At 36.1% G+C, this 21,423-nt stretch overlaps 1 protein-coding gene across 3 annotated transcripts in view; it reads left to right on the top strand.

Moving 5' to 3' along the window:
- Nucleotides 1–21,423, top strand: part of GRM5 (glutamate metabotropic receptor 5) — a 228,831-nt gene that overhangs the window by 174,065 nt on the left and 33,343 nt on the right. For all 3 annotated transcript variants that reach the window (XM_053934655.1, XM_053934653.1, XM_053934652.1), the window contains exons 4-6: nucleotides 11,672–11,918; nucleotides 17,565–17,733; nucleotides 21,297–21,423. In XM_053934655.1, coding sequence (XP_053790630.1) covers nucleotides 11,672–11,918; nucleotides 17,565–17,733; nucleotides 21,297–21,423 — 543 coding nt within the window. The remainder of the gene's footprint in view (nucleotides 1–11,671; nucleotides 11,919–17,564; nucleotides 17,734–21,296) is intronic.

Raw genomic sequence — 21,423 nt, 5'->3', positions numbered from 1 at the left:
GTGAAATAGTGAGTTGGATTGGAAGGAAAAGAAGCTGTAATTGCAATGCTTGTGGTTTTCAAAATGATAAAAAGCACAATTTTAAGTGTTGAGATTTCTAAAGAAACAGAGCTTCAGTGCCTAACTGCTGTATTTGAAAAACTCCATGCTACTCCACCTCCATAGGCACTTTAAAAAATGCTGCAACACAAAATTAAATGTGCCTTTTCAGAAAAAGAGCTAATCATATTGCTTTGGGTCAGAAAAGCAATGAGAGAGCTAATGTACAACAAGTTATCTGAAGCCCTTATGGCAATAATGATTATTTATGAACTTCATATAAAACACTAGGTGATTTGAAAGATATCATTAGGTTTTCTTTCAGCCATGGGTCATTTCAGGATATGCCATTTTGAGCTGATTATTTTCATTCAATTGTACTAATTTTAGCAAAAACTCCCACAACATTTTGTCATTTCTGCACTGCAGATAGATGTGGTACATTTTTTCTGGGGCTTTGTTGGGGTTTTTTAATTATTTATTACTTCTGTTAATTGCTCTTTATTTCATGAGATGCCAGGCAATACTAATGTTTTCTAGGCTGTGAACTGGCACCCCTGTCTTGCATTCCAAAGGGCATGGGGACCTGTGGCACCAGTCAAATGACAAGAGACAAAGCAGTAACCAGCGACTCAATGCCTCAGAGACAAGACCTCAGACTACCTGGAAAGGATCCTTTATTCAGGTTCAGAGTCCCAGAGTCTTTCCTTTGAGGCTAGGATTGTTTCACAAGCCCCTTCTCATTCTCTGTAATTCTCTGGGCAAATTTTTAACTATTTCTGACTCTTGAAATATCACTAATACCATGGGTATTCTGGCAGTGTTGAGGATAATGTGGTGCTGTACTCCAGCCACAGCTCTAAAGCCCAAGGGCTCTTCTGTCCTAGAAATGTGAATATCTTCCACACACCCATGAGACTGAGAAATGTCTTAAAGGATCAGTTTCTTGGATTTGCGCAACACAAACCCCTACCTAAATCCCACTTAATGATCTTAAAGTCTTCTTTTTGATTTGGACACGGTCTCAGAGGAAGTTTGGGAGTGAGATGTAAATTGAATCTAGGAATCCCAAAATCTCAGTGTACACTTTCCACATTCAACTCACTTTTCCCTATTATTTTTGTTCTGTTACCCTTCCAACACAGTTTGAGACAGGTTTTATTTGCACTATTGACAGGTACTGCATATTGAGCAGCAAACTTCATTGATTTCCCCATGAAAATGTGGACCTGTTTCCTGAGCTGTCAATGCAATGGGCATAGCTGGATGCAGGCTAATAAAGACTGGTTTCCATCAGTGTGCCATGTAAAAAACATTTCAATTTGACTTTTGTTGGTTCATTTTTAAACTTACCTTTTACCAACAATGTGAGAATCTAATTTATGTTTTATGTGAAAGATTGGGAACTATGAAATGTAAGTGCCTAAGGAGTCTTTTATGGCATCTAAAATAAAATTCACTACCACAGAAAAATTATCTTGGGGGTGCAGGGAGATATTATTTTATACATTAATTCACCAGTCATGGATATAAGACAACTTAATAATTAAGCTTGAATTGTTTGGTGTGAACAGCACTCATGGCTGGAAGCTTTCCCACAAAGAACCACAGCTCAAATAGGTTCCTAAAACCTAGGAATGTCAAAGACACAAAAAAAGGTGGAAAAATCCAAATCTTCCAATTTGCAAATCATGAATAGAGAAGAAGAGCAATCCAATTAGATTGCTCTAACTTCCTTTTTTTCAGTTTTGTTGTAATATTCAGTGCTGGACCATGATGTGTACAGTAAAATAATTAAAACCAGATAACAAAAGCTTTAATTCTTTCTTGTTGCTGTAGGGCAAAAATGTTAATTGTAGTTGTAGAATTTCCTGTGGATTAACCAGCAAGAAAAACATAAATGTATTCACTGAGAATTGCAAGAGAGAGACATTTTGATGCTGCAACTTTAAGATCAAAATTACCATGAATATTTGAAATTGACATGTTAGTTGTTGTTTCTGCCTCATTTCCTATCACCCATACGAATTTGAAAATTATGTATTTTCAATTCCTATATTACTATTTATTTATTTTGAATACTCAAAGTTATGAGTCCTAAATTCCCTCAGTTCAGACTTCACAATTGTAAAGATGATACTTGCCCTCAGTGGTCATAAATGTTTCACAGACTGTCCTAAGAGTTTCTGCATGCTGAGGAATTAGTTTTGGCTCTGATTTCACCTGGTAAGAAAACAGGACTATGTCCTTTATTTTATCTAACTAAATACGTGGCGTTCTCCAGAAGCTGCATAAATAAATATATTAAAAAATCCAAACACACAAAAAAGTTAAGCTACAGGCATTTCTTAGGATTACAGTTAATGAGATTAAGTTTACTGAGAAATGCTGGAGAGAAATCGAAACCTTTTTTTTTATATATCAAAAGCCAAGCAATTCTTTACTTCTTGGAATAAAGATAAAAAGATAAACATAGAGCTGATGTTAATAGACAAGGTCATTATTGAATGAATGTGTCTATATAAAAGGCAGTAACCATTATATTAGTGGGAAACAAAATTAATTGTTCTTTGTAATCCAGTTGTGTTGTCACAAAAACATAAAGAATGGTTAACAGTATAGTCAAGTTTATTCAATAAGAAAATAAACACAGGAAGATATGGCTGAAATCTAAGTAATAACTGACTTCATCTATGCACTAGCTATGAATTTAGTTGTTAAAATATCTTCATTTGCTTTGATGAATCCTGCCTAGTAGAATATTAAGCTACATTTATCCCTGTGACGGAAAATACATGAAGCCATAAACCATTGTAATCATCTCTAGTGACTTGCGAGTATATTTCTCACTTTTTAACATAAGCTATTCATAGACAGTTTCAGGGCAGGTATTATTATTAATGAATACATGATTCAGTATGATATGTATAATCAAATTATGAAATCAACCGAACAAATAGAAACCAAAAAGCAATAAAGATTTTTTTCTCCATTCATTTCTATTAAGCACTAAAAAGTTTCCATTCCTTCACATAAAGTTAGTTCATACTGAGATGAGAATTTCGGCATCCAGCTCATTTTTCATTTGCAGATTAGAACATACTTGCTTAATCCAAATGGGTGTCACTGCTGTTGCTGCTAAGAACATTGATTTTCTGCCCAGCTGGAGCACTACAGAAAGTGAGAAGTTCACAGACTTATCTGACTTGATTTTCAGTATAATCAGTTCTGTGACACAGGAGAGCTGCTACAAGCCACCTCTGAAGAACAAGAGTCAGAACAAAAAATTTAAAATTCATGTGTAAAAGGAGACATTTAATGGCTTCCAAACTCTAGGGATTTTACAAGATTTGGGGTTGGTTTCACCTCTAGCACCAGTCAGAGATTTTTTTAATATCTAAGACCATAATTCAAAGAAGTTCATAAGTAGGTGTGCAAGTGGATCCAGATGAGGAACTCCACTCAATGACCAGTTTCAGGTCTCAAAAGGCTAATCTAATCCCTTGGCATTGATTGCCTTTAGACCTTTGAAGACGAGATGTTTATATGATTGCTTTCTTTCAGATGGAGTTCCCACCCAACCACTTATTCCTAGAACCTTTTCATCCTGGTGAGGGTGTTTTAAAAAATGCATCTTAACACCAAGCAGAAACAAAACCCAACGTGAGTTAATTATGTGGTGAAGCTCTGGCTCAATGGACAGTACTGGAAAAAGACAAGTCCTCAAAGTCACCAGGAGCAGAAGCATATTTATTAAATTTACCAGTCTGTTAAATTATTTATATTGCCTGCACTGTTAAGTGATATTATTTTTCCTATGCTGTGCAAAAGCTGGAAGCATGGATGGAACAGCATTATTTATGGTGATACTCAAACACAGAATATACATCCAAAGTATCTGTGATCTAAGTCATAGACAATAAAGAGTAAATAAATAGAGGCTGATGCTGCTGAAGCAGTGCAGTATCTTACATTGATTGGCAGAGGCTACAGACTTAAGAAAAAAATAGCAGTTTCATGTAAAGGAACAGTGGGAACAAGAGCCTGGAGGGAGGTGATAGGTCACTTGTGCAGGTACTTACAGCAGGGTCCTGACATTAAATACTGTGGTTCAAAGCAGTGAAGTAGAAAACAAAGGGAAATTATGGGGGCTGGGTCATTACAGACAAAGGTCAGCCACAAACAAGACATAGAGGGCACTGAAAGTGAAGAAAGCAGCCATGGCTCAGTCTGCCATGGCTCGGAGCAAGGACCGTGTGACAGGGTTTATAGGGAAGAACACACAGTGATGTACAGGTGTCCTGGTTACAGCTCCCAGGAAAAAGAGATTTGCAGCAGCATTTTGAATGCATCTTAGAAGGGTGCAAAAATCCCAAACTCCATTCATGATTTAACCATGTGGCTTCTATGAGATAAAAGTGCTTTTTCCACGGGTGCAAAAATTCTCATAAAAGAAGGATGGCCAATGTATCTCCAAGCAATTTAGAAGAGGATTAAGAATGAATGAGTTTATTTGCAGAAAGAGAGATTAGGGAAATTTGGGATAAATACAAGAAAAGTTTTTCTGCTTAAGGTACAAATGTGCACATAAAATGAAAGTGCAAAAAATACCTACCTGTTTGCTGAATCTCATCCTATTGAATCTCAGCTATTTTTAATGAGTACAAAAGGACACACAGAAAGTCCACGGTTTCAGATGAACAGAAAGTTTAACAAAAGTCCCTTTTGGGTTTCCAGATAGAATGAAGGAATAAAACATGACTGTCTAGTCTTTTGCACTGCAACATGCAAATCTGTTGATTAAATGCAGGTTCTAATGCCAAAATTGGTTTAATCAGAACTCAGCCAACAAAACATAAATGCTGTCAGAACAGAAAGGTATTTTCCATATTTTAAGGAATGTGTCACATTTAAGCATCATATTCCTCAGACTTAACATTCCTATACTTTTATTTTTAGACTGCAAATAAAAGCAGAACAAAGTTTAAAATTAATTTCTGTTTTTTTAACCAGTGAATTAGAAAGCCTTTAATTCTCCTGAATAAATCCTGTGTGTCATCCAGCTTGATATTCAGCTTGGGCACCGGAAAGCTGAATTATAGTCCAGCCTTTATTTTTATGTCCCACATTTCAGACTTGGAACTCAAACATTGTTATTACTACTTTTACAATGATGCTGGGTCAGATCCAGAAATTTCCAAAGGCAAATCAGCTGTAAGGCATAAATCCAGATCTGAGTTTTCTAGCAGCCTGATATAATCTGAGCCAGGAGCCCACACAGACATGTTACTATTTTTTTGATTCAGAGAAAGAAGCAGTGTGAGACTAAAAACTGCTATATGCCCTGGTTTATAATTTTGAAAGCCTTTTTGATATGAATTGATCCTGAATTTAACACATCTGTAAGTCAAACACTTCAATAGCTTGACTCTTCTCATTGTTACAGAATTCATCAAACTCCTCCAAAATCTGACGACAAAACTCCATTTGTTTTTCCCTCCCTTTATGTTCCCTGACTTCAGTATATTAGATGTATGTGATGATACACCTAATATGTTTTTCTTCTTTATATTACAATTCTTTTTCCAACTGCCTTACTGAGCCTTGGAAACTATCTGGACCATGTCTCTCTAGTCTTAAAAATTAACTTATAATTAAGTTTATTCAGATTAGATACATTTCATATTGGATGTTTCATTGGCTTAGCTCCTGTCATTCTTTTCTCTTGGCAGTTCAACTTCCTGTATAGATTGAAATACTTCATATAAGCATGTTTGCAAGTACAGAGAGTTTTATGCCACCGTTTATTGTACTTTTGCATCTGTAGCAGTTGAACTTTGTTGCAATTTGTGACCAAAGAAACTGAATTCTGCAAAGAATAGTACTGTTAAGGAAATTATATGGAGAAGTAGGTATTTACTTACTTACCTTCTCCTAGGACTACCTATTGCTGTTGATCTTTTTTGCTGATTGACAAGGGAAGCCAGACTGCCACTGTTTTGTGGGCACCCAGGGATGAAGGTCCGGCTCTTGTCCGATTTGTGAGCACTCTGAGAATGCCATGGCTGTGCAGGTTTAAATAGATGTAAAATACCAAAGTCAAATAAGTACTCTGAAAAAAATCTTTTGGAAGTTATCTCTGGATTTCAATACATTGAATTTGGTCTCTCAGTCATTCTCAACATTTTGATGCCACTCAACATGTAAAATGTAACAGAGCTGATACTGGCTTTTGGTTAAGAAGAGTGAGTTAGAACTGGTCAAAAACATTGGGTGAGGGAATTACACTGGATGGTACTTGTCAAATTTCAAAAATGTTCCATAGCAGCATTAAAATGGGTCATTTTTGTTTTCTTATCTCAGTAACACTGAAAACTTTGTTTCAAGCTATTAATTTACCTTCACATTTTTCAGTTTTATGCTATGTGTTTTGCCTCAGCATCAAAATGACATTTCCCAGAGAAAAAGGATATTTGAACTGCATTAAATTTCCCAAAGAGCAAGAAATACCTCTTTTCTTCAGTCCAAGAGCCTGTAATAAATTAAAAAAGGAAAACAAATAAATAAATAAACTACTGCAATTGATTTTTTTAGTAGAAAAATATACCCAGAACCTTACAAATGATACAGAACTGAAAGCTACTTTATCATTTCACATTGCTTTGCTAGAAAGCTCTGATAACAGACTTTGGAAAAGGTTCCAAAATCAGTCGTTTTTCTATATCTTTAAACAAGGAGAATTTAACTAGATATGAACAATATGGTTCTTGTGTACAACCTTTCCTCTGTTTTACAAGATACCACATATTTCTTCAGTGCATGTTTCTGGGATGAGTGACTTGGTGACGTCATCCAGAGCATACAGATCCAGGCAAAGTTACACGTGTTCCCAAGGAGTACAACAGGGATAACATGGACCTGCTGACAGAGCTAAGAAGCCACACATTATATCCTGCAGAAGACAGGCACTACCTTGGTTTTGTTGAAAAGGTTACCCTGTTGTCCTGATTTTGTCTAAGAAATTCAGTAAGGCAAAGGAAAGAAAATATAGGAAAACACATCCGTTGATGGACTTCAAGTACTGTGAGCAGAATGTGAATGTGGGACATATTTGCCATCAAACTTAGAGCTCATTTCCATCAGCCTCGTGTCCCTCAAAACAAAACAGCACAAAGAATCACTGAATATTTTAATGGCATATTTATGGAAATTTTATAGAAACTAAATTGTAATATAATCATGGAGAAACATTATGAAATAATTAGAGACTGTAGGATATGCCTGTGGTTTCCTTTGTAATGTCTCTTATGACTTTGTAATAAACCACTTTTTGATCACAGAGAATTTTTAAAATAATAATAATAATAATAATAATAATAATAATAATAATAATAAACACTAACAATTTCCCTTCATTTCAGTGCTAAACTCATTGCAAAGCAAACATATTGCTCTGCACTTTGAAAAAAATATTTTCCAATATTGTGTCTCATATTTTGTTCTCCTGTTTCTCCTCAGGGAATGAAATAAGGGGGTTGAGGGATTGCCCAGAATGTAAAGTATTTTCAGTCTTCATTTTACCCTTTATTAATTCTTTAAAATGCAACGTATTTTCATCTTTGGAAAAGTTAAAAAAGCAGAAAAAGAATATTGAACCATAGCAATTTTGCACTCTTTAGCATCCTTGCTTGATGAGGCTTTGTAGTAACACAAGTTGGCAAGTATTTCATCTTCCTTGAGGGTAAAAACATGGGGAAAAGAAGAGGAATGAAATTTTACATCAGAAATCTGTAAAATAATGAAATCTATTGAGGAATGCTTATTTCTTGCTCAGTACTAGAAACAGTAGCCAAATTTCAGAATTTGCTGCAAAGATGTAGGTTTGGTTTGTTTTGTTTTTCCATATTTGGAAGAAGGGAGTCATTCTTAGAACTATTTTATTAGTCTCACTGGTAGCCAGGACCACCAGTTCTGGGAGCTGCTGGAGTAGCTCTGGAGTGTGGGAAGCAGTCCAGAGCTGGCTCACCATGCACAGGGACTAACAGCATCCATAAGTGCTTTCTTGGATCACTGCCCATAAGTACACTAATTGTTTCTAAATAGATCCAAGAAATGAACCACTGTTAGTTGGAATCACTTTCTCGGTGAAAGAATATGTTTCTTTTTCATCATCTACATATTTGTGTGCTTTGGAGACTTGACAGCAGAAAAGAACAAATTTGGATGAGGAGTTTAGTGCTGGGCCATCTCCGTGCAGTTAATCATACAATAGAATCGTGGAATAGAATGGTTTGGATTGGAAAGGAAAGGACCATAAAGATCAAGTAGTTTTAGCCCCCCTGCCACAGGCAGGTACATTTTCCACTAGACCAAAGCCCCATCCAACATGGCTTGAACATTTCCAGGAATGGAGCATTTACAGCTAATCTGGGCAACTTGTTCCAGTGACTTACCACCTTCAATTTCTTCCTCTAAACCTGACCTCTTTCCATTTAAAGCCATTCCCCTTTGTCCTATCACTATGTGCCCTTTTAAAAACTTCAGCATAAATTCATAAATAGGTTGATATATACCAAACACTATCATCCCCATTAATTTCACCCGTGCCACCTTTCCATGTCATGACCTTGTGTCAGGAAAGGTTCTTGACTGAAGACAGCACTCATGGATGAGTAGCAAGGGTAAGACTATGTGCTAGAGTTCCAGCAAGAACAATATGCAAGAATTCTTGAGTGAATAATGTGTTTAAGGCTACCTAAATTATAATTGTTGCCGAGATAGATTTAAAATATTGTTACGTTTTCTGTTTTTTGTTGTTGAGTGAGAGACTACCTTTTAGCCTTTTAGCTTGTGTATTTGGCCTTCCCTTAGAACCACTGCTAGAGTTACTGGGGTAAGTAAGGGTTACTTTTATGATTCAAGTCTGACATGCCAAAATACTTTCTGAAATGGGTTGAAAGTAACATTTAGACTTGGTTTTGATTGGGGTTTTTTAATGTTGCCATTTTTAAGGCTTTATTACAATATAGTAAAAAGAGAAAATAAAATTATTTTGTCTTAGTTTTTGTGATTTTACCTTAAAAACAGAATCTTGTGGTACTAGAAACTGACCTTGACAGGTTGAATTTTACCCTATACAGCCAAGTGAGGCAATTAATATCTCAGATGAATGTGTTCTCCAGCTGCAGGAAGTATATTAAAATTCTCACAGCAGCTAAATCCCTCACAAGTCCATTGCCAATTGCCAGCAGCTTCTAGGAAGAGCTAAGCAGGCTTATTATAAATCATCAGGTGAACGGAATGAGGTTCAGTGTGTAGAGAAAATCAGAATAATAATTTCATAAAATTGAAGCACGAAGCCCAGTGGAGAGTAAGAATTAAGAAGCTATTAGATTTTTAAGCAATCATATGCAATAAAGCAGCTGAAATATTGTTTTATGATAAATAATATTGCCAATGCAATCTGATTCATTCTAATGGCTACTATAATTAACTGCATGTTGTGTAAGGTGCTAATTTTGTGGATGAATAATTGGTTAAAACAAGTTTTATGTATTGCACTGTAATACGCTTGCTCAATTTTCCACTTAATTTCAATTAATATGGGTTTTACATGTACTCCACTGTTGCAGTTTTCATGCCTATTATTTTTAATTGGGGAAAAGAAATACCATGGTAGAACAGAGCAAATAAGCAGCACTGTGTGTTTTTCCAAGGTTTTTTTTTTCATTAACATACTTCAAGTTTGTATTGTTTAGTCTTCCAAAATGTTAATAATCACTGCTCCTGAGGCTGACTGGAAATGGTGGTGCCAGGTTCCACATAAAACAGAGGGGAAAAAGGAATCTTTCAATTATCTCTTTACTTTCTGACCTCCACACAGTGTTTTTCAGTTCAAACCCTTCCTGTTTTATTATCCTTCCTGGTGTTTCCAGTGCTGCAGTAGATTTTAGTGATTAGAATTGTGGGGTGATGTTCTTGTTCACCACTGAAAAGGTGTGCTTGTATGTAGGCATACCTGCTTTAAGACAGAACTGATCCCCAGCTGGAGATTCTTACCCTTTTCCAATAAAGGTGCCTACCCATCAGAATGGTTTCTTGTCTTCTGGCTGTATATTTTCAAACTGGATGAGTGTCAGCCTGAGAGTCAATATATTAGTCTTAATTTCTTTAAAGAAAAAGATTGTGTGTGCCTCAATTTTCTCATGGCATAAAATACTTCTCAGATTGTGGCCTCTGCAACTCAGATGTGCAGGTGTGAGCACTATCCCTGCCCCTCACTAATGCCTCTGTGGCAGGCAGACTCTCATGGAGTGGACAGGTTATCTACATTCCTGTTACTGCCTGCAGAAGGGACTCCCTAGCTCCTAGGATCATTGCTTGGTTGATAAAAGCAGAGGAAATGTTCTAATAGAGCTTTGTTTGTCCTGCCTCCAGAGACAAATCTTTCTAGGTGTCAGATAAATATCCAGCACCATTGATGCAGTTGTTTTATCTCTGACTCTTCTCATTTCCCCATTATTAAAGATCTTGTGACCAGAGTGCAGCTGTGAAGAAAAATTCCAGCCTACCCTTCCTTAGTTTGCATGGTGCTGTCAACAGAGGAAAGCTGTGTTAGTAATAAAAGTGTGCTATAAAAAAATAAAGGTATTCAAGGTGCTGCTGAATGAATTTTTTTCTGTGAATTTTACAGAAGCATAAATAGAGAATAGAAATGCAAACATCATGCTTTGCAAGCCAAAAAAATTAAGATTCACCAATTCTGGCTAAACAGAGTAATTTCCTAACCCACACTGTCAAACCCTTCACAGATTTTAATGTATTCATCTGTATTGCATTGTTATCCTCACTTCATAGAGAGGAGCAAAAGACATAGAAGTAAGAGAGTTATTGGGGGGAACTTTTGGTACAGTAAAGGAGTGGTGCCTAGGTCAGTCTGTTTGCAGAGGATTATCTCCATGTCTCTGAAACAAAAGTGTTATCATAGAATTATAGAATGGCTTGGATTGGAAGAGACCTTAAAGATAACGTAGCTCCAATTCCTCTGCCGTGAACAAGAACACCTTCCACCAAACCAGGCTGCTTAGAGCCCCCACCCAACCTGGCACCCAACCTTGAACACTGACATAGATGGGGCATTGACAACTTCTCTGGGCAAGAGAGTTCACTGATTTTCCAGAAGTGGAAATTTTTTATAAGGTTTCTAGAGAGTTTACCTCTTATTAGCATTTAGACTTCAACTAATATTTCTGAAGGCTTGAAGAGATTTCTGCAGGTTGAGAGAAATCTCCGGGTTCCCTAAAATATTGTGTTATAATGTGCATGGTGCATGCTTTAAAGATACACATGGAAGAGCAGCACTTTAAAACCAACATATGTGAGGTGAGCTGATGAGCTGCAGAGAGAAATATATAATCTGGATAATGCAATATTTAAAGAAAACCTCTACTTTCATTTCTTTATTTTTATTCTAACATGGTCAGCATGTGTACCAATAAAAACATCTTTTATGACCTATTTAAGACATTTAAAATACTTTTCCCACTGTTAATAATTAAGCCACCAGCAGATGTCTGAAGATCTGGCTGCATCCCAGTCCTATTCACTAAACCCTCTACTTGTTCCCTGACAGGCCAGATGACTCTGAGGACGCAGCATGTTCAGGACTCCAAGATGGGCTTTGTAATCAATGCAATATACTCCATGGCCTATGGGCTCCACAACATGCAGCTGTCCTTGTGCCCAGGCTACGTGGGCCTCTGTGATGCCATGAAGCCCATAGATGGTCGGAAACTCCTGGAATCCCTCATGAAGACTAACTTTACCGGGGTCTCTGGGGACATGATCTTATTTGATGAGAATGGTGATTCACCAGGAAGGTAAGGTTGACATTTGTCAAATTGTTTGAGAGCAGAGATGCAGTAGGTATGTGCAGACTTGACAACACAGCTAATACTCATACTCCTAGTTTTACATTTCCTGATTCCTGTGCTTATTTTGCAAAAAATATTTTTTTATGTTCATTTTTTATGGCGTTTCAAGTTAGAGATATGGACTTTCAGGTGTAAAAGCTTCCTGCATTAATTTGCATTTACATCTCTACCATTTAAAAGTATTATTATTGAAAACAATATGTTTTCAGACCTTTATGTCTGTAGACCATGATGTCCACCACAGCTTATTTCTCTCTTTGTTTGGGTGTTTAAGTGTATGTGTTTGGTTGACCTATAAACAGTCATAGCAGACTCAGTTCTTTTATTAAGAAAACTAAAACAATACCAGAAATATTGTACTGATGCATCTGGGATTTTTTTAGAATTATTAAAAACCTGCTTACATATATTCCAAATGAAATCTTTCCACTTGCATAACACACTAAGCTATCAACCCATACGGTGCTACTCTAAGACAAATTGAATTTAAACAAAGCTTATTTTGCTGGTAACATGCATAAATATGTATACATACATCTACAAAATATAAGACAAGTTTTCTATGACACATGTATCCATAGAAATGCACGTTGGAAACAATCTTGAGGTGGGAATTTTTCTGGGTTTCTGCCTACTGAATTTTCAGAGGAAGAACAGGAAGTATGATAGTATTCAAAGTATATTTGTTCCCTATATTTCGATGTATTTTCTGTCTCGTTCACTGCTTTTGCTCCAGTATTGTCTAAGATAACCTGTTATGTCCATATTATTGGAAGGTTTTAAACATCTTTTTAATGGTGCCATATAAACAGATGATTAGAGAGAAAATTTTTATCCTATATACTCATTTAAATTTTGTCTCCTCCCACTAATGTGAACAAAAAGGAAATCATTAACTTCCTACTAGAAATGGGTTGGAAAATTTAAACTCATTGGTCAAAATATTTTGACATTTCCAAAACTTTCTGTGATTTCAAACCTGATTTTTTTCTTCGTTCTATTTGCAAACCTGTAAATTCAGCATTCTCCTCAAAAGCAAGCAGGGCAACCATCTACACAGCAGTCTGTGTCTGTTTCTGGAGACACAAATTTTCAAATTCTTCAGAATCAGACTCTAAGGAAGGGCACTGTGAGCTAGTAGGAGAACTCAGGCACAAACTGGCAGAAACCTAGGAACATTTCAGACAGAAATTTGTTTTCAGAGCTTTTTTAGCATGAGCAAGGCTGTCTTCTGCTAAATGTTTCTATTTTTACAAATATCTGAATTTTGAAGAAAGTTGTTAAGTCTGAATTTTTCTGGCCAAATTCTTTTTAAGAGACATCTCAGACTTCTTTAAAAGGATTTCTTTTTTGTTTTAAAGGTGCTTAGATGCAGTGGATTATATCCTACCCCATTCCAATCAGTTTTTTGTATAAAAATGACTGCGATTAGTCACTGCCAAATACAAATATGTGACTTGACAACATCAATAGCAATATCTAAATATTGCAAAGAGATCTTTGGCTTTCCTTTTCCTCATGTTGCCATTCTTAACAACAATAATTTAACACCATTTGTTTCAAGGAATTTAATGGAATATCTTGGATATTTTTAAATTCTAAGAAAGATGATGAAGAAATTATATCATGTGAAGTCATTTGCTCAGTCACAATTGGATATAAGTATTTCCCTGAAGAGCATGGGGACATCATGTGGAATGTGTACCTCAGGACAGCCTAATTTTAACAAGGTCCAGCATCCCTGGATTTGTGTGATATTTGTGTCTACTCAAACTCATGAACTGTGTGTGGTTACAAAGTGGTACCAGAATTTGTTTTCTTTTGAATCATAGTTATTTGTCCCCTATTGTCCAACAATAGTCACATCAGTAAATCCAGTTTATGTGCTTAAGTCAGACAACATTGAGTCAAATTGTTCTCTTTCATGATCAATAAGATTTTATAGGAAGCCCCATTTTTAACTTCCAGGTTTTGAGTAGTGTATAGTCTTTTAAGCACTGTCAAACACTTTTTGCAAGAGCTTGGAGATGGTGCAGTCATACTGGAACAACTCACTGCCCTGTTCCCTTGCACTGATAACTCCATCTTTACTTTGTAAAACAGGAATTTAAATCCTCAAGCTGTACTGTGGTGGTGGTGTTAAGCAGGAAATCAGAACATAAAAAGCCTTTCTGACCTAGATAGCTCAGGATTTTAATGTACAGAAGAAAGGTTTGGATATTATACAACAGATGATTAATCTACAAGATGCTTTGAATCCTGACCCTATTTCAAAGTCCTTTATGTGTATATTGAGTTTTAAGCAGGCAGAGAGTCTAGTGTAGGACTTGTTTTATATGAGTCAGCAGACATGGGAAAAAAAAAAATATGGAAGCCATGATTCCTCAGGAAGATAACAATTATCTGTAAATACTACCAAAACTCTAAAGAAGAAATTGAGGAGGAAAGAACTTTCAAGAAAAAAAACACGATCCTGATGTTTTGACTGTTCTACCAGTAGAATATGTATTCCTAGCAACATCATGGCACTTCTGTTTTGAAACAAGTATTTTGCACAGTGATTAGAGCACTGCTGGAAATGTGCTATTGTACCATCTGGTCTCTCCTATCCTAAAGTGACAAACTGTCCCTGTATTATCTCAAGGAGCCTCCAGGGAACCAGTGACTCATGAACCTTCACTGTAGCAATGGGCTTACTGAGTCTGGCTATTTCTACGCATCCATCAATGCTGTTCTCCACAGAGAAGGGAGACAAGACTTATTGAGGCAATACTGTATTAAATTTGTTAGGTTCCTTTCCACTATTCCCCTTGTGATATATGCATGGAACTACTACTGGGGGGATTTAGCTTCTGTGGCCTGTCGAACACTGGCAGTACTTTTCTTAGTCTGTCCATGAAACCCTAAACTGAAAGCTTTAACAGTTATACTCATAGGTGTGTGGCAGTGTCTGACAATGTTGAATAATGGCTCTACTGTGGCTTCTGTGCTAACTTTTTGGTTAGTCTGTTTAATCCTCAACAAACTATTACTATGGCTGTGAACCTCAGAAAAAAAAGTTAGTTTATAACCATGTACACAAGTCTGTTTCTTTGGGTTTGTGCTTGCATTATCTGTATTCAATTATTTTGTGTCAGTTTGGCATTCATATCTCCAACTTTGAGGAGATCATTGTTGAAGCTATGGACATTTCCTTCTTTATACAATATGGAAAGTGAACCATTTCAAAATCTAGAAGAATAACAAATTTTTCATTCTGTGTTTGCTTATTTCTTCTTCTTTGTAAAGATTCAAGAACAATATAATGTGTGTAATATCGCATTGTCCATTCAGTCAGATTCCACTTTCATTTCCTTTTAGAGGATGCTTGCAGTCCTGATCCTGCCCTGCGTGTGATTATGCTGTACCATAGTTTCCCCACCGTGACAGAATTTTTCATGATGCAAAGCATCTTGAGATCTATGGAAGGACAATATCATAAAACTGTTTCCCTGAATTTTTTTTTTTTTTTACATCAGCACGGGAAAAATACTGATGTTAGATATAGTATGGCTACTGCTTGTCCATCTTAAAAGTGTTTTCTCAAAATTTAAGAGAGATATCTGTGCATCTGTCATGGTTTAACCCCAGCCAGAAACCAAGTACCTTGCAGCTGCTTGCTCAGTTCTGCATCAACAGAATCAGGGAGATTCTGTTGCAAGAAAGAGCAAGAGCTAGAAAACTCATGGGTTGAGATAAAGGCAGTTTAACAAGAAAAGCAAAAGCCACCCACACAAACAAAGCAAAGCAAACCAAGAAATTCTTTCATTTCTTCCTAGGTAGGCAAGTGTTCAGACATCTCTAAGAGAACAGGGCTCCGTCATGCATAATGGTGACTTGGGAAGACAAATGCCATAGCTTCAAACATCCTCTTCTTCCTCCTTCTTCCCCCTACTTTATATACTGAATATGATGTCATGTGGTCTGAATACTCCTTGGGTCACCTGGGGTCAGCTGAGTCTCCTCTCAATTTCCCATTCATTCCCAACCTCCTTGTCAACTTGACAGTGCAAAAAGGCCTTGGCCCTGCATAAATCTTGCTCAGCAATAACAAAAACATCTCTAGACTATAAACTGTTTTCAGCGCAAATCCAAAACACAAACCTATACCAGACACTGTTAAGAAGAAAATTAACTCTACTCCAACTAAACCCAGCAGGGCATCTTACTAAAGAGATTGTTTGATTTAATGAGCAGGTTATTTTCCTTATTTGTACATTGAACTTCACTCTTACAATACCACTCTTAATGCAACCCTGTCTATATGCTTTGCCTTCAGGACTAATTTGGTGCCTATTGACAGGGAAAAGATGTCTCCTTGTTTATGAGACAGCTTTTCTAAAGCCAAGATTGTCTTAACCTTCTTAAACTTGTATATTGTTTTCTTGTTTTCCATCAGTAAATTTCATATTGCTTAGCCATATTAATTCCAAATCCACTAAAGAGGAGACAAAGAAAAGCATGGAATAATTTCTTCGGGAGCTGCCCAACTTTTCAAACATGATTTTTAAAAAGGTGCTAAAAGAACAGGCCTGTATGGCAGAAAGGTGGGCTGGTGTTCAGCTGTAGGAGAAAGGGAGTCCTACGTGGCTCCACAGATTTTCTGCAACAGTGTGGGAACAGAAGAGAAAAGTAGGAGGAAGAGAAACATGAAACTGAAAACTCTGATGACCTCCATCTTTGACCCAAAAGCAGCCTAGGACTGAGTCATGAGTAATTTTTCTCTTCCACACCATACTGTACAAGGAATTAAATGTGTTTCAATCACCAAGGAATTACTGTAATGACTGTATAGGTGGGAAAGACCAGAATTTATTGATGCAATGTTGGAGAAGAGAAAAGGGAAAGAAAAAAAAAAAGAAAGATTCCTGGACTCTATGCCTTAAGAGTGATGCCTGATTCCTCTCTGGGCGCCACACCAAATTTCATCTTGCAGTCTTACAGCACAAGAACTTTCCTTTGATCACATACAGGTTGCTTCTACCTCACTTTGATAGTTTATCTATCGTCTTCTTCCCTCAGGAGGGGAAGAAGCAGCTGCAGACAGTGAGGAAGACATAGTGTTAGGAATTGGCATTATAGGTTTAGATTACTCAACATCTGCTGTAGAGGGAACTGGGGCTCCATATGCAATTGGCTTCCAGGGCTGGAAGTTGTACAGATTTAATTTTGTTTGACTCATTTAATTGTTTTCTTTAAATAAATAGTCATTCTCAGAAACACAGTCACTTAACCCCAGAGTGTTTGGGGAACTTTTTATGGTGATAGAAAAAAAACCAGAAAAAACCCAGCAATAAATGCAAAGCAAAACTTAATAAAAAGCAAATAAAGAAAACACCCCAAGCCCCCAACTTAACATACTAAGGAAAAGGAAGATTATGATATCACAGAAACTACTGTGAGATACTCAAGGGTATCGTACTCATAAGTCTTTAAATTTTTTCTTCTTCTTTTCAACATGCTTGATTTTTGACTGTATGGTGTTCCTTTAATTTGAAGTATTTCATTATGTTCTCCTCAACTCAGCTATGTCTCTCCTTTCTGTTTCCAAAGATATGAAATCATGAATTTTAAACAAATGGGGAAGGACTACTTTGATTATATCAATGTTGGCAGCTGGGACAATGGTGAGCTGAAAATGGACGATGATGAAATATGGTCAGAGAAAAGTAATATCATCAGATCTGTGTGCAGTGAACCCTGTGAAAAAGGCCAGATAAAGGTAAATATTTCCTTCATTTGCTTCAGTCTTACAGTATGCACAGCCTTTAAATTTGAAAGCAAGTTTTTTCTTGACTTCTACATGGAGATAGTATCCCACAGTTAAATTAAAATGTACACTTACGTATTTAGTTCTTAGTCTTATCATAATCGTCTCACTATTTTATTAAGCTGATATTTTCTTGACTCCTATATCTGGACTGCTGACTTTTTTTTTTTAAATTTACATTCTGAATGCTTTCAGAGAGGTATTGTTTGGAAGCTTTTTGCTGCATATTTTTAGAGCATTTGATTCAGTGGAGTGCAAATCCCTGTCTGGGACTTCTCAGTACAATTGCAGGCAAATTATAAATAATAATTGTTACTATTTCAATGGTAGTCACCCAGACTGGAATATTATTAATCAGACCTTAAGTCTATGGTATCATCAGAGAACATCAACTACTACCACTATTTCAAACTTCAGGAAATATAGGCAGCATATTTTTTTAATCATACCTGTTTTACTGCTTCTTTGTTTCCCAGGTTTTTTATTTTTCCTTCCTCCCTTTCCATGCTGCAGTAAGCAAGGAATGTAGATGAATCTGTCATATATTAATTATACATTATTTTCCTTCAGCATCCCAAGGTGCTTCCTGCAGAACACTTAAAATACTGCAAGTCCATAGCTTGCCTTGCTGTCATTTATATAAAAGCCAGTGCAATGAGGAGATAGGCGTGTTCCACCATAAAAAAAATCAGGTGTGATTTCTGACAAGTCTCACTGGAAGCTCAATTTTCTCATGTGTTAAAACAGCATGACTGAAAATTGGGAAGCAGATGCAGAGAGGGGATGGTGAGAGCATGACCAATCTCTGCAACCTAAAGTGAATCTCTTTAGTCTGAGTTTTACAGAATTTTAGGACACGGTCACCCTGTTTAATTCACTAATTAGTCTTTGGCGGAGTCATTTAAGTGAGTTTCATCAGATTGCATTTGTCTCCAGGGTAAACATAAGGAATTATTATGTCAGACTTATGAAGAATATGCTATTCCAGATGAGGAGTCATCTCACCCTTGTGTAGGCTTTGAAAACAGCTAAGATTTAGCTTGGTGTAGAGCAACTTCTTTCTCTTCATGGACGGTAAAAGACACCCAGACAGGACGGCTGGTTTTGATGAGAACACACCTTCTGCAGGTGTGTTCTCACACATAAATGCCCACAAATGCAGGTGGGACAAGTTATTGTCATGGTCTATTAGCCCACTCCAGGCACAGCCACACATGGGGAGAACAGAGATGGACAAACAGCTAACATCTTCAGAACCACGTGGCTCTGAGTTCCTTTATGATCTGTTGTCACAACAGAGCTGAAGGAAAGTATCTTGTGCTCTTCATTAATGCAGTCACCTTCCACCTTCTGCCCATGCTCCCAAGAATTCTCTCAAGAGGATCCTTCACTATGAATCTAAGTCATCACACGCTTAGATATATGTTTGAAGTCCGGTGTTGGAAATGTTCTGTTTGGTCCTCATATTGATGTTGATCATAAATCTCAAAGTTTACCTGATAGTCTTTATCTTCATGGTCTTCACAGATGATGGTGGGACCTTGACCCTACCAAGCTCTGTGATGGTTTTCCTGCAAACTTCTGTGTGACTGAGTTATTATGGAGGAATTTAAAACATTGAATGTAATGTTATCCAACATTCAGCTAGAGTTGGTGAATCCACTCACAGAATTCGATAAAACCCTAATACAACCCAACTCTATATATTTGAAATAGTGTGAACATATGATTATTTAAATAAATACAGGTTCAAATGATTGTACAGATGACAAGGGGAAAGGAAAATAATATTTGTTTTAAAGATAATTAATTCTCTTAAAGGAGACAGAAAGATTAATTTACAGTTAAGTGATACAACAAAGAATTATGCAGGAAATGAAAAATAAAAGGATGAATAAATTGCTGGCTAAGAAATTTAACACAAAAAAAAAAAGTCTGACTTTACTCTGAGTCTTGAAGAACAATTATCTTGATTTCCAGAGGAGGATACATAATCCTTCTCTGGTAGTTCTAGGTAAGAAATTATCAGTGTACCAGTATCCTGATTGATTTGTCAAATTTCAAGTACTTTACAGAAGATCTTAATTTACCGGAAAGTTACTTGGAAAAGGGTAAATTAATTGTTCATATAGAATTCTAGGTTTTGATAATAACATAGGGTTTTTATTTTGCCATTTAATTTTCTTAACTATTTTATAAAAATAAAATCATGGATTTTTATAATGTGTCAATGTAATCAAAATATGTTCCTTAAAATTGGTACAAGCTTTCTAAAAATTGATTTTCCCAAATAAAAAAAAAAAAATAAATAAATAAATAGTCATTTTTTCAACTTTTCATTCTATTTCAAAATGAAAGAAATCTCAAAATTTAATTTTTTTTCTGGAGGACAGATAATCTGTTTTGCAAGTAGCTCTAGTCTCAATTCTTGCAGAATAAATTACTTATGCTCTTCTAGCCTTACCATCAATTTAACTGTTTTGGTGTTGCTGTTTTTCTTTTCATACTCTACAATTAAAAACAAAACAAAACCAACCAAACCACAAAATTTGAAGCTTTTCAAGTCCCCATATTGGTGATGAAAATTAGATAATAAAATTTGTTTTTAACTACAGCATTGCAAAGACTAATCCCATTCTTTTTTATTATGCTCCTTTGCATGTTTGGTTTTTTAATTAAAAAGGCAATAAAGACATTTGGCTTTGAATACACTTTCTGAGTTCATCATTGCAAAAGATAAAAAAAAAATCAATCTATTTCTTATACTGTAATTGGGAGTATTTGTTTGTAAACTGTTTGGGAAGAGGAGAGAAACTGGGAACACTTTTTTCAAAAGAAAGTCATATTGACAAGAAGCACAGATGTTCCCAGAGATGATATATAAGGAACTTTAAAAATCTGCATTTCAATCCTAAGCATGCAATAACATTTGATAGTAAATTATTAAATGAGTAATCAGGTCAGATGTTAGAATGGAAGAAGATTCTAACCTTTAAATGGTAATTAGAAATGCAGCAATTAAATAATTCTGGAAAAAATACATATTCTGTTTGCTGTCTGGAAAAATCAGTTTTTAATAAATCACTCACTATTGGATGAAAAATAAGCACCCAAAAGTCTTTGGGTAGCTAACACTTAGGGACATATTACTGTTGATATGTTTCTCTGTATGGACCACACTAGAGTGAATTATGTGTCTTCACTATCATGTACTGACTTCTTTAGGCACATTGACATCTATGGAGCTTTGCAAATTCTAAGAAGTAAAAACCCCATATTTTTTGTCATTCTGTACCTCCACTTATACTTCTCTTGGATTGGTAGATTCTTTCTTCTGGTACCTACATGATGGGGGAACTAAGAACTTTTGTTGCATTTTATCTTTGAAAACATATAATGAAAAGGAATAATTAAATTTCAAAAAATCTATTAGAAAAAAAAAAATTGAATTAGCAATTGGGTTAGTATGAATGTGTGTTTATGCTGCTAAAAGAAAATGTCAATTTTTGTCTTAGGTGATCCGTAAAGGAGAAGTGAGTTGCTGTTGGACCTGCACTCCATGTAAAGAAAATGAATATGTCTCTGATGAATATACATGCAAAGCCTGCCAGCTTGGCTCCTGGCCCAACGAGGACCTCACAG

The sequence above is a fragment of the Vidua chalybeata genome, chromosome 2, assembly GCF_026979565.1.
Source record: "Vidua chalybeata isolate OUT-0048 chromosome 2, bVidCha1 merged haplotype, whole genome shotgun sequence".
NCBI classification, from domain to species: Eukaryota; Metazoa; Chordata; class Aves; order Passeriformes; family Viduidae; genus Vidua; species Vidua chalybeata.
This window is presented reverse-complemented; position numbering and strand designations above follow the sequence as displayed.